General features: G+C 37.5%; 1 protein-coding gene across 3 annotated transcripts in view; it reads left to right on the forward strand.

The window, feature by feature from the left end:
- Nucleotides 1–14,624, forward strand: part of ODAD2 (outer dynein arm docking complex subunit 2) — a 184,577-nt gene that overhangs the window by 132,018 nt on the left and 37,935 nt on the right. For 2 of the 3 annotated variants that reach the window (XM_046679611.1, XM_046679610.1), the window contains exons 18-19: nt 10,887–11,075; nt 12,327–12,548. The exons of the other annotated variant lie outside the window; for it this stretch is intronic. In XM_046679611.1, coding sequence (XP_046535567.1) covers nt 10,887–11,075; nt 12,327–12,548 — 411 coding nt within the window. The remainder of the gene's footprint in view (nt 1–10,886; nt 11,076–12,326; nt 12,549–14,624) is intronic. 3 annotated transcript variants of the gene reach the window in all.

Here is a 14,624-nt window from a genome sequence, read left to right on the forward strand (position 1 = left end):
TCCTATAAGTGCAGGATGTGAGAGTCCTGGCTGTATAGTAATTTACTTGTAAAAGATATAGGGATTTTGGCTGACTTCAACGCTTAATGTAAACAAATATGGTAGTGTAACTGCTGGAATAGCGCATGCGGTTGGCCACACTTGCAGAAGTACTGTGTCCAGATCTCAGAAGATAAGAATTCTGTACATTGTGCTCTAATCAGACCACGTCTGTAATTGTATTAAACTCTGGATGCGCTTTAAGAGAAACCTTAATAATGAGAGAGGATACCTATGAAAACCATTTAAGATGAAAATTAGTTGAAGGTATGCATCTCTGATGAAGGACACCAGACAGCTGGCTTCAAATGTTAGAAGAACATTAATGAAAATAAGGATTAATTGCAGTTAATATAATGTTATATTTCAGGTTCATTGTGAGTTAAATAGACTCATCTCCTGAACTGGGAACCTAACCACATATTTATAGAAAAATGTGATATAATAGACCCAATAAGTAAACTTTTGGGAAAAAAATCTCTTCATAAATTGGAGACTCCCTGGTTTTTTTGAAATTGTGTTTCATATAGTGAATTTTTTGTGTGTGTCAAGATTATGGTTTCAGGTGTTGTTCTTAGCCTGATCTGCACAAGTTGCTGTGCAGAAACATCTGCTGGATCTCAACCAGAAATTGCTTTACTCATCTTAATCTGTGGATTATTGAGTACAAGTGGGAGAAAATTCTGAATATATATGATGTTAAAAAATTAAATATATACACGCACACATAGATTTACATATAATAGCTATTTTATGGTAATGTGACTTACATTTGTTTAGCACCTTGTACTTGTTATAAACTTCTTTCAAATACATCATTGGTTAAGAATGTCATTTAATTAACTCTGTAAGCCCCTGGATACACAATGGCACCTCACACTTTAAACCCCCTCATTAACAGAATATTACATCTAAGGCAGAATCAACACAGGACGTAGCAGAGTGGAAAAACCACAGTTGTGTGAGATATTTAAGAAAATTATCTTAAATTAGGCTAGGGAAGTAGGAAAAAAATCCGAACCAATAAATTTATTTTATTTTTTTGTGATTTAATTGGATAAAGCTACCCTTAAAGTATAATGCATTTTCTGCTATGTAAATCTGGACTGTGAGGACTATATCATTTATTTTACCTAAAATTAATTTATTTTTCCTTCAGTTCAGAAGGAAAAGGGTAATAATTGATGTTCTAATTTTGATTTTTGAAAAACTGCATTTGAAAGGGTAAGGTTATTCTAAATCAGCAATATATATATATATATATATATATATATATATAATATATTTTTTAAGCTGTAGGACTTGTTAAGTCCTAGGAGCAGAACAAGGATCTTATTGTGATAGAACCACACAAACAAACTGTCTGTTCTCCTTGAGTATATATAGGTGTATTTAGAATTTTAAAAGCATTTGATTTATTAATATACTTTTAGGACAAGATTTGCCTGTTAAGTTTTGGTTTCTCTGACGTGCTATTCTAATGTGTATGTAGCATTTTCGAAATTTTTTATATGCAATGTGCTATTTTTAAATCTTTTTCAAATACTATGTTATGCATCATATGGTCTCTATATGGCACAAAGCAGTGTTTTTATAGCCCTCCTGGCTAAAAATTTTGGTCTTAAGTCATGTTACGCTTGCCCTGTATGTGCTTGAAAGTTGCATTATGTGTATCTCACCTCATCAGAAAACTGCCAGTTCTTTCTGCTGGAGGCAAGAGAAGGAATTTCATACCCATTAGTTTAATTGCCTTATGCCAAAACATCCAGTTTTCTGTTTTATTCATTAATCTGTAAATAAAGTCTTAATATTTTCCTATTAATTGAGTTTTAACCAAATGTATTTTGCAACTTCGCATTTTTCATCTTATTTGTGTATTTGACTTAATTTTGTTTAATTTGAACTTGACCCCTTTTCCTACCTATTCTGCCATTCGAGCTTTACTTTAATAGCGGTAGCAAGGTGTTTCACATTCACTTTTTTTGCTGTTTTTGTTTGTCTTAAGAAATGTCATTACAAAATTCATCTCTTTTGTGATTATTAGCCCTCTAAGTTGTGAAGATTCTTCTAACTGTATATAAACTACGCTTAATCTGAAAAATATAATTTTTGGTGCTTCCAAGTCGAAGCACACAGTGTATAGTAAATAGACACTAAATGAGAAATCAGGAAATCTAAAGTTGGGTTTTAGTTTTGTCACTAACTATTCATGAACCTTGAGCCTCCCTGTCTATAAGAGGATGTCATGCCTCCTTGAGGCAGAGCTGTGAGGATCAGAGGAGATAATGTGTGTGGAAGTCCTTTGTAAACTACAAGACATTAGGCTGTTGTTATTGTTAGACCTATGATTACTATTACTGTTATTAAAGGTTTTTCCATTGCAGATGAAAATTTGAATTGTGCGTAACCAGTATTGTACCAGTGGTGAAATTGGCAAAGACTAGTCTTTAAGATATGTGAGAAGGTGGAAAATGCGGTGAATTTGCCCAGTCGTTTAGCATTAGTGAAAGACAGTTTTGGCAGAGTAATTACTTTTTCCATCCTCAAATTTACTGTCTCCCTTTCCATAGAAACTATGTGAGGCAAGACGTCATATGTTTAAAATCTTTAAACCTAGAAAGAAAAAAAAAAGAAGTCTCACCTTCAAAACAAATAAACAAACTCTGGAGGGGTATGTGGGCTTGAGTGTAACGTTTCACTGTACCACAGATTATAAACATTACAGGACCTTGGTGAGCCATGCCCATGATCTCATTGAGACTTTGGCTCCCCGTATCTCATACCATGCACCTTAGGAAGTTCTTGGATCAGAGGCAGATGTGGTCACTTTTGTTATTTTTCCCAGTCTGGCGGAGAACTGTGGCCTACTGTCTCCACTGATAAAGTAGTGAGAGAATCAAGAAGTCACTAGACCGTGAGGTTGAATACATCTTATCAATTTATGTTCCTTTTTAGAAAGCTAGTGCTCTTTTCTTTTTAGTGTTTGTGACTGTGGTTAATTATCTTAAAGTTACAGTCCCCTTATTATTTTTATTTTTTCGTAATTCAACAAACAGTTATTGAAAGTCCACTGAGTGGCAGACACCAGACTATATTCCAAGTCAGAATCATTTGGTTTTAAGTGGCAAAATCAGATTTTAGGATTGGTTGATTCAGCCGCTCAACAATGTCATCAAGGACCCAGGCTACTTTCGTCTTTCTGTTCTGCCCTTCTTAGTGTGACCTGTGACTGTTTCTTATTATAAAAAGGAAAACTTTTCTAGAAGATTCGTAGGAGACATCATCTCAGGACTCATTGGCCATAAATGGGCCAAATCTAGCCCACCCCTAAATAAATAATTGGCAAGGAGAATGAAACTTCCATGATAGGCTTACACTGTCAAGAATTACCTCTGGGGTGTAGAGGCAATCTCTCCTGATACTCGTGTGTGAGAGTTAGACACCCAAACGAAATCAAGTCTTGGTAAACATGGGAAAATGATGACATGGATTTTGGAGAAAATTGTCTACAAAGAATATGGAGAGGAAGGAGTGACCAATACTGAGAAGGGGAGTGGGGGGAAAATTTTGTGGAGGAGATGTTATTTAAACTGCTATTAAAAGATGAGTCAGGGGCGGGCCCTGTGGCTGAGTGGTTAAGTTCATGCGCTCTGCTTTGGCCGCCGGAGGTTTCTCTGGTTCGGATCCCGGGCGCAGACATAGCCCCGCTCCTCAGGCCACATTGAGTTGGCATCCCATATGCCACAACTAGAAGGACCCATAACTAAAATATACAACTACGTGCTGGGGGTATTTGGGGAGAAAAAGCGGGGGAAAAAAAGATGAATCAGAATTTTCAGGGCTGAGTAGGAGTTTGTAGGAAACTGGAAGGGCATTTAGGTAAAGAAACAACAGTCAAGGATGCAAAAGAACCTGGCACTTTAGGGAGCAACAGTAATTCTAGAGGCTAAAGTATAGTTTCTGTACAAGGGTATACTGAGAAATAAGACAATTGGGTGAGGTTGGGCCAGATTGGGAAAATACTTGACTGTCTTGCTAATGATCTAGACCTTATCCTGAAGGAAATGGAGCCAATAGAGGATTTTAAGAAATCTGCAGTCCTTTTGTCAATGTCTTCCTGGTTTTTGTGGAGGTCTGACGCTCGTTCTCAAGTAGATTCCTCAGGAAGGGCCTCTGTTAACATCATTCCCTGGAGGCTTGCAAGTTTATAACAGTTTTATACTTGAAGGTCATTTTGGCTGGATGTTAGAACCTTGATTCACGTTTTCTCTTAAGTAATTTATGTATGTTACTCCCTTCCCCTCTGCATAAAACATTGCTATTGAAAAGTCTAAGGGTAATATCTTATTCTTTCCCATAGAAGTGAGTTGGTCTTTTTACCTGGATAACCAACGAATTTTTTTCTTTCTTTATTAAAGCCCAGCAGTTGTATGAGAATATGTCTTTATGATGGCCCATTCTGGGCCAATTTTCCCTGGTATATCGGGTAACTTTTCCATATACTCTCAAGTTTTATTTATTTCAAGAGAGAGTTTTCCTGAGTTATAGTTTTAAAAATTTGCTCTGTTGTATTGCTTTGTTTTCTTCTTGAGGATTCTTACAATATTTATGTTAGATCCTCTCTGCCTATTTGTTCTCTTGAATTTTTTGTTAGCTCTTTTTCCATCATTTTGGAGTTTTCATATCTATTTGTTTAAAGACATTACCCATTATGTTTCTACACTCTTGTGTTCCTCTAGTTTACTCTTCACTTCCAAATGATTTTTTCTTTTATTTCTAATTCTTTATGGAGACCTTTCACCTCTCTTTAAAATTTGCTTTTTACTAAACACCTAACTTATGAGCTTTAATAATGCTAATTGATATTTTCCCTTTATTTCTTATATAATTTTCTTTTAACTTATTTTTTTCTTATAATAACTATATGGAAATTGACTATAGTCTTTTTATATTGCTCACTTGTAAGTGAAATGAGTTTTCATGGTATTTTAGGAGAGAGATGTGGGCCAGGGTAGCATTTCTGGTTTTGTGGGTCTCAAGATCCCATTTCTGTTATTTTCCCAGTGATGGAGAATAGGTTCGGATTCCTTTACTCCTCTCCTCTCTTTCTCTCTGGACTTTCTGATCCCTTCATCCTGGTCCCTGCCTTGCTCAATTTAGTTGCAACTCCCGGTAGTTTCCCCTCAGTGCAGGGCTTCGTCCTAGGAGGTGGCTTCAGTTTGCAGTTTTACGATTCACAGGAGTCAGACTTCCGCAACGCTTCGGCACCATCAGATCTCATGGCGTTTTAGTCTTATCTGTTCCTCAGGGCTGGAAAAGTCCATTCCCATGTTCTTCTGCTATTCCTGAGCTTTCCAGTGAGACCTAATGGCAATTTGGGTTCCCTGGGTTTCAGGGCCCCTCGAGTCCCTCTGCCTTCCCTCCACAGATTTTGGGAGTTTATTGGAGCATCTGGACTTTGTAGTGATGGCTACTTTGTCCTGATTTGCTTATATTTTGCTGTCAGGGTAGATTTGTCACTAGTATTGTTGTATATGTTGTCCCTTAGGTTTTCTGTTTTTCTAGACTAGTTGCTCCATTTTTAATTGGGAGATTCAAAAGCCAGGCCACCATCATCTTTCTAGAATTCCTCCAGTTTTTCTTGAAAAACAATTGTTCTGTAATTTCATAATTGACAAATGTATTAGATTATTGACACATATGACATCACTTAGAAAAGTTGAGCTTCTGGGCTTTGCTTTTGCAGTTCTCTGAAATTCTAAGAGCCTTTGTTTTGGCTTTTGAATTTACATGTGCATTTGGAACAAGTATGTGGTTAGGATTATGAAGGTACCTCATTTGCACCAATTATGTGCTTAGAGTTTGTATAATCACAATATTGTAGAATGGCTTTGGGATCGGCCTGATCTGGATTCAAATCCCACTTCTGCCACTTACCATTTTTCTTTTCACATATTAATTCATCCCTCTGAGGCTTTCCTCACCTATAACATGGAAACACTGCAACAACAGCTACTGCTATTAAACACCTCAAAGGGTCATTTGCATTAAATTGTGTTGGCTATTTGACTGAAGGTTAATAAACTCATACTTATAATTTTTTATTTGATTGCATGCTATTGCATAGCCGTCTAATAAGGTGACAATGTAGAAAACAGTTGAAAGTACAATAATTTCTTTTGTATTACATAAAAACATTCTTGTAGAATTTTAGGAAAAAAATGACAATTAAATATTTTCAAGATTATTTTATTAATACATCAGAATTTGGAAGTGTGTCCTAAGTATCAGAAATTGTATTTAAATTTGACATTGAGAGTGATGCTGACGTCACTTCCCACAGCAATCCAGAGAGGCACCATTTTATGGAAAAAGATGCTAACCCTTAGACTTGGGAGGAAGCTGACTTGAGTTCTTCCTTCACCATTTACTAGAAGCTTAATTTGGTTCATTATACCCTCCATGAAAGCTTCCTTTTATAGTTACGAGTTTGCAAATAATCATATGCAATGAAGATAATTATAAATAATCAAATGCAATGAATATTAATGGACATGTACTCACTGCTAGAAACTGGCATAGGTGCTGGGCATACAACAATGAACAAAGCAGAAAGGAGTTACAGTTCAAGGTCAAAGGCAAATAAATAAGCCACTACTGCATAGAGTGAGAAGTGCTATACTATAGAAGAACCAGGCATTACAGGAGGAGGAGCTTAACCCAGACTTGGGGTTCAGGAAAGGCTTCCTGAGGAAAGTGGATCCCTCAGTTGGCAGCTGAGGATGGGTAGGAATTCCCAAGGTAATAGGAAAGTAGACAGAAAAGGCGTCTGCAAGGACATGGAGACATGGGCAAGCAGCACATCTGAGGGCATGGCACTTGAAGGACTAATGCATGAGCAGGGTTCCCAATACTGGCTCAAGTTCAGACTCACCAGAAAAGCTTTTAAAAATACAGATTTTTTTTGTAGGCCCCACCCTAGACTTAATGAATCACGTTCTCAGAGAATAAGTCCCAGGATTCTGATTATTAGCTCCCACTGGGGGCCACTGGCTTCGTACACGTGTGTGTGTGGAGTGGGGGTTGGAGAAGGGGAATCAGCGCAGAGAAGACGAAGCAGGGAAGCCAGGGGCCCACCAGGAAAGGCATGTAAACCACATGCAGAGTTTGGATTTTATCCTAAGGGCAGGGGGGAGCCATGGAGGAATGTAGGGGGTATAGAGGTGAGATGATCAGATTTATGATTTCTAAAGATCACTAAGTTTACTAAAACATGGTCCCTGCCTTCATGAGGGACACAATCTAGTTTATGAGGCTCAACATCTTTGAAGCTCAGTTTTTAAAATCTAAAATGGAAATAGTAATAACTATTTTGGATGGTTATTGTGAGGTTTAACTGAGATAATTTATGCAAAGTGCCTGATATGTAATTGGTGCTCAAAAGATGTTAATTTCTATTATTTGAAAAAGGCATGGAGCCAGATAATTGGTGGGCATTACACAGCCACTGCCATACATCAGGGGAGGCGGGGATTTCTGTTCAACCATCTTTTTCAGGTTCCTTTGACAAATTGTTTTCCTTTGCCCACACTTGCGACACTGGGATGGAGAGCCCCCTTTTATCTCATCCCCCACCCCACTTTCACTTGAGTTACAATCTTTATGCTAATGACTTCCAAATGTACATCACCAGCCTAGTTTTCTTTCCTGCGATCCAAGCCCATATATCCAACTGACTCCTGGATGTTTGCACTTAAATGTCTTGTGGGTACTTCATTCAAATTAGGTATGTTAGTAAGGCTACACATTTATGGACAGCTAATATTCGATAAGGGAGCCAAGAGCATACAATGGAGAAAGGAGAATCTCTTCAATAAATGGTGCTGGGAGAACTGGACAGCCACATGCAAAAGAATGAAAGGAGACCATTACCTTACACCACGCACAAAAATCAACTCAAAACGGATTAAAGACTTGAATGTAAGACCCGAAACCATGAAACTTCTAGAAGAAAACATAGGCAGTACGCTCTTTGACATCAGCCTTAGCAGCATATTTTCAAGTCCCATGTCTGACCAGGCAAGGGAAACAAAAGAAAAAATGAACAAATGGGACCTCATCAAACTAAAAAGTTTCTGCACAGCAAAGGAAACCATCAACAAAACGAGAAGACAACCTAACAAGTGGAGAAGATATTTGCAAAGCATATATCAGATAAGGGGTTAATATCCAAAATATACAAAGAACTCGCACAGCTCAACAACAAAAAACCCCCAACAATCCAATTAAAAGATGGGCAAAGGATCTGAAAAGAGATTTCTCCAAAGAAGATATACGGATGGCCAACAGGCATATGAAAAGATGCTCAACGTCATTAGCTATCAGGGAAATGCAAATCAAAACTGCAATGAGGTATCACCTCACTCCGGTCAGAATGGCTATAATTAACAAGACAGGAAACAACAAATGTTGGAGAGGATGTGGAAAGAAGATAACCCTTGTTCACTGCTGGTGGGAGTGCAAACTGGTGCAGCCATTATGGAAAGCAGTATGGAGTATCCTCAGAAAATTAAGAATATATCTACCATATGATGCAGCTATCCAACTGCTGGGTATTTATCCTAAGAACTTGAAAACGCAAAGACACTAAGATACTTGCACCCCTATGTTCATTGAAGCATTATACACAATAGCCAAGACTTGGAAGCAACCTAGGTGCCCATCAAGGGACAAATGGATAAAGAAGATGTGGTATTTATACACGATGGAATACTACTCAGCCATAAGAAATGATGAAATCCGGCCATTTGTGACAACATGGATGGACCTTGAGGGTATTATGCTGAATGAAATAAGTCAGAGGGAGAAAGTCAAATACCATATGATGTCACTCATAAGTAGAAGATAAAAACAACAACAAACAAACACATAGCATTGGAGATTGGATTGGTCGTTACCAGAGGGGAAGGGGGGAGGGCAAAAGGGGTGATTAGGCTCACATGTGAGGGGCTGGACTATAATTAGTTTTTTTGGGTGGTGAACATGATGTAATCTACACAGAATTCGAAATATATTATGATGTACATATGAAAGCTATATAATGTTATAATCCAATGTTACTGCAATTAAAAACATTTTTAAAAACCCCACAAATTAGGTATTTTAATACCAAATACCACCCTTTCTCCCACAAGAAAGCAAAAAAAACCCTGCCTTTCCAACTTTAGTACCAGTAGGTCAAGCCGGAAACGTGGGGATCCATCATTGAATCACTCAGCCGTATCTTCTCCAGTCAACCTTCACAAACCCGCACCTTTCTCTCCAGGCCTAGGCCATCACCCGCTTCCAAACTATCACCACCTCTTATCTGAACTCAGTGAAATAATCTCTGAGTTCCCAACACCATTCCTTGCCCCAACCCCAACTCTACAATCCTGAGAGAGCTCCCATGATACTAAATTGGTAAAATCCCCTCCCCCACCTCCCCTGACACACATTTAAACCTCTTCAGTGGCTTTCACCTGCCCTTAAAATGAACTCCAAACTCTCCACCAAGGCTTATAAGACCCTTCAAGATCTTGCCTCTTGAAAAGTTTCATTTTCTCCTATTCTCTCTTTCCTGTTTTATGCTCTAACCATTCTGAAGTAGACAAAAGTCAGCTCTCTTTCACTCTCAGATCTGTGTTACGTGATGATTCCTCCACCCAGAATCCCCTTCACACTGCATGACTCCTCATCCCTTAGGCCTTGGCTTACAGACAGCCTCTTGGAAGGCAGTCCTTGAATCTTTACACCAGCTGAGACTTCCTTGTTGTGTGTATCTGTGGTTTCTTTACCTCTTCCTCCTTAATGCTGTCCATTATAATTGTAATTTCTCAATGCCCATGTTCCCCACTAGATTGTAAGCAACATGATGGCAAAAGAGTGTACACAGCTAATCCATATTAATCAGAGATTCTGCTTGGGAATTTGCCTACTTGCTAAAATATTTTGTAACCTCAAAATCATTACTCACAGCACTTCCTCAGACATTCTTGGACCTGCAAAGAGAGGTGAAGGATTTGAGTCACCCAACACGCGTGTTCTCAGCTGAGGTCGAACAGGATGATTCTCTGCCTTCTTGTTTCAGCTCTCATACTATAAACAAGTGTCCATTTTGCAGTCTACTTAGTACTACATTTTCCACATTTTTGTGGGTTTCATTGGTGATTTCACTGTTTAAAATGGCCCCCAAGCACAGTACTGAAATTCTGTCTAGGGTTCCTAAGCGCAAGCAGGCTGTGATTTGCCCTACAGAAAATTGCATGCGTTAGATAAGCTTCATTGAGGCATGAGTGGTTGTATTGTCCATGAGTTCGATGTTAATGAATTAACAATATATGAAATAAGATGTCTTTAAACAGAAACAAACATAAAATAAGGTTATGTATTGATCAGTTGATGAAAATGTGACCAAAAGCTTGCAGGAACCTAATCCTGTATTTCTCCTAGGAGCAATGGTTCCGTATTCACTAATTCAGTTTTTGTGATTACTTTCTAGAACATAACTACTGCGAATAAGACTCAGCCATATTTTATTAACTTCTATATCCCCAGTAGTTAGTACAGTGACTCTCACATAATTGTTGTTCAATAAATATTTGTTGAAACTGAATTGTATGTATATATACACATATACTTTATACATACATATATGGAAATTATATAAAACATAGAAATAAATTAAAACCAAATTTATTTTTCATGCCAAAGATGTACCTCACAACCTTATAATTACTTTCTGCTTTTTTTAAAAGTGCCTAAATATGTTTATTTTTTATATCATCTTTATTTTTATTATTACCTAGGATGCTGGAGAAATGGTTCGTTCCTTTGTTGGTGGTTTGGAACTTGTTGTCAATTTACTGAAATCAGATAATAAAGAAGTTTTGGCAAGTGTATGTGCTGCTATTACCAATATAGCAAAAGATCAAGAAAATTTAGCTGTTATTACAGATCATGGAGTCGTCCCTTTATTGTCTAAACTAGCAAATACAGTAAGTAACATCTTTTATTTTAAATGCATATTGTCATAAGTGTGTAGTGTAGTGGCAAAAACAAGGAGCTTAAAGTCCCGGGACCTGGATTCAAGTTTAATATCTATCACTTATTACGTATGAGATTTTGATTAATTAATTTCTCTGAGACGAATCAGCATGAAAGTGTATTTTGTACCAGACAATGTTAATATGCAAGATCCTTATAAAATAGAGGCTGTTTTTTATTTGTCACTGGCAAGCAAAGTGTTGGCAAATATAAATGTTATTGTGTAAGTGTTAACTATCATCTTCGTCACCATCGTAATTATTATTTTCCTTAAGATAATTGTTCATGCCAACCTGAGAAGTTAATGCACCTCAGCAAGCTTGCATTGATGGCATTCTTGAGCTAGAAGACTTTGGCATTAACTGTATTGTTTATCCAGAGCTGTGCCAGATAGAATAAGCAGCCTTGAGAGATGAGGGCTTCACCATGACCAGAGGTATCTGCGCATAGCTTGGACTACCACTTGGCAGAGAAGTCGTAGAGCAGAAATTCAATCGTTGGAAGGAGACTCGGTCTGCAAGACTTTTTAGGGCCAGTCTAACGTTGAGTTCCTATCTGCCAGATTTAGCTAAGGACACCAAGTTGTTGCCTGAATCCAAAGAATGGTACAATTAATAAACAGAAAACTATACTCTATTCAATTGTGTTATACCTGTACAAGGTAATTACATACAAAAAGAAAGATATAGTCTTCATGAAGAATACAGAAAGGGAAATGGCAGACTCAAAACATGTCATTGTTGGCTGCACTGTCTGTTCTCTCGGAAACCAAGATGTATTCTTGATGTGGAAGTATTCCTACGGTGAAGAAGTAGGCTTAATCCCTTATCCCAGTTAAGTGAAATGCTCCCTTAAGAATTATGTTTTTACTAAACCTCTTGCTGACCTGTAATTTTGCATTGTAAGTGGACTTACTCAAAAGGAAATTCAGCCTTGAGCAAATAACTAATGCCAGACACCTGATCGCCTTTGATTGAGTGCACTGTTTATGTTCAATTCATAAAAAGAAAACTCAAGATTGAAACTTGGTCCATTGGTGACCCACCAAAATACTAGTTCCCTTCAAGACATTGCCTGAATAGCCAGCTAGCCCTTCTCTCTTGACTCATTGGCATCTTAGCAGGTAAGAAACATCTAGCACATAAACATGATCTCACAGGATCATTACAATGCACATACCACAATTTGTTTCCTTTGTGCAGAATAGTGATAAACTGAGGCGTCATCTAGCAGAAGCTATTTCACATTGCTGTATGTGGGGCAGAAACAGAGTGGCCTTCGGTGAGCACAACGCAGTGGCTCCGTTAGTGCGTTACCTGAAATCAAATGACACCAATGTGCATCGAGCAACAGCTCAAGCCTTGTACCAACTCTCAGAAGATGCCGATAACTGCATCACCATGCATGAGAATGGCGCAGTAAAGGTACAGTTGATTGACTTTGTGGTTTATTCCAAGTTAGGTAAATGTAGCTGGAAAGAAACTTAAGTAGTGTTAAGGTTTTACTAAAGGGGGTATTTTAACACACAAAACTGCCTACTTGTTGGGTCATGGCTGCATTTGAGCCATGTGGTATCATAGCTTATACTGCAAACAAGTTGTGTGGAGGTAAATTTTTCTAAATCAAAAAATATAAAATGGACTCAGTAAAATAAGTAATCATTCCCTAATTTGAATTTGATTAAAGAAATGTGCAGAGCGTGAACAATCAGTGGTATTCATAATTTTATATAGTATATTATTTACTCAGGCCAGAAATAGTAAAATATGGGCACCAACTAAACAACAAAGGAATTGGCTGAAATCACAACTAGACTATTGCTTACAGTCTTAACCATAATAGCAAAGGACTAATTCAAAGACATTTTTTCAAAAAACAATTTGCATCGAATTTTCTTTGCCTTTAATCAACATACAGGTAGGAGAGTTTCTGCGCATAGGTTTGTAGTGTACCTGTACTTGGAAACCACCTAGAGCTTCTGAATGGGATATTTTGATCACAATAAATACAAAAATACTTGAGTACATGAACAGTTTAATGTATTAGGAGAAATTGATTTAAAATGTTAGTTATTTTCTTGGGGCTGGCCCCGTGGCCGAGTGGTTAAGTTTGCGCGCTCCGCTGCAGGCGGCCCAGTGTTTCGTTGGTTCGAATCCTGGGCACGGACATGGCACTGCTCATCAGACCACGCTGAGGCAGCGTCCCACATGCCACAACTAGAAGAACCCACAACGAAGAATACACAACTATGTACCAGGGGTCTTTGGGGAGAAAAAGGAAAAAATAAAATCTTTAAAAAAAAAAAAATGTTAGTTATTTTCTTTAGGTTGTTTTCTTGTACACTATAATTTTACTGCTTATTGCCTCAATTTGGAGCCTATGACAACGAGATGCATTTTGAAATGTATACCCAAAGCGGGCTTGATATTTTAGACAAGAGTTAAAATAAAATCTCCAGTTAATCATATCTAGTCAATTTTATATATGCCGAATATGAAACATCTTAGGAGGAATAAAGCTTAAAATACCAATTGGTAACTTTTTGAGGCAATTATTTTAATTTATCCTTCAAACCTATTATAGTTGAAGAATATGATGTTAATTTTTCTGAAATTAAACCCAATTTACATTCAAATATGTCAACTTTTCCATTATAAATCTGTTTTTATAGCATGGGTTAGGCCAAATTAATTTCTTCAAGCAAAAAGCTGGCGTAAAAAGCAACTTTTTAAACTAAGTACTAATTTTTCAAAGCAAATTATAAAAGATATATTGGGAATGTTAATTTCAAATTGCTAAAGAATGATAAAAATGCCACTTTTACATGATTATGTTCACATTTCAAAATAGAAGCTTTTCTAATTTAAACTTACACATTCTATTGTGGAACAGGGACTTGCACAACCTAACTTGCCATAAGTATACAGTCTTTAAAAAAAACGAAGCTATAAAAATTAAGTGGACCCATAAAGTGTCTGACATATAACATATGCTTAGACAATTGCCAGTTACTTTAAGAAGAGAATTTCTAGACTACTCAGAAAGTTGTAAATTTAATAAGGTTTACACATTACAGTTCAATTGGCGTATATCCTGGGTGTGTATGCAACTCTCAATTATTTCTTCTAATGCAAGTCAATAGATAATCCAAAATCACTTATGAATTGTATTCTGCTATTCAAGTCTGGAAGCTGTTCACCCACCCACACAGCTTATATGTGTTAGAAAAAGAAGAAAGAAAGTAGAGTTTGTTGTGCTCTGGACCCTTCCCAGCTCATCACCAGGTATCTTGACATCTTGAGAGTATCATGAGGTATCTTGAGGACCTCTCTGTCTCATCTATTTGCATTCCTGACTACCTGGTATTTCTACTGGAGGACAACTGTAAAGAACGGGACCTTGTTTTTTATAAGTTACTCTGTCACAGTAGAGAGGCAGGCCTTACCGTGGGCTCTTCCTTCTTGGGACCATGGGTGAAGCGTAAGGACCTGTGTCTTCCT

Source organism: Equus quagga, chromosome 12, assembly GCF_021613505.1.
Source record: "Equus quagga isolate Etosha38 chromosome 12, UCLA_HA_Equagga_1.0, whole genome shotgun sequence".
Lineage (NCBI taxonomy): Eukaryota > Metazoa > Chordata > Mammalia > Perissodactyla > Equidae > Equus > Equus quagga.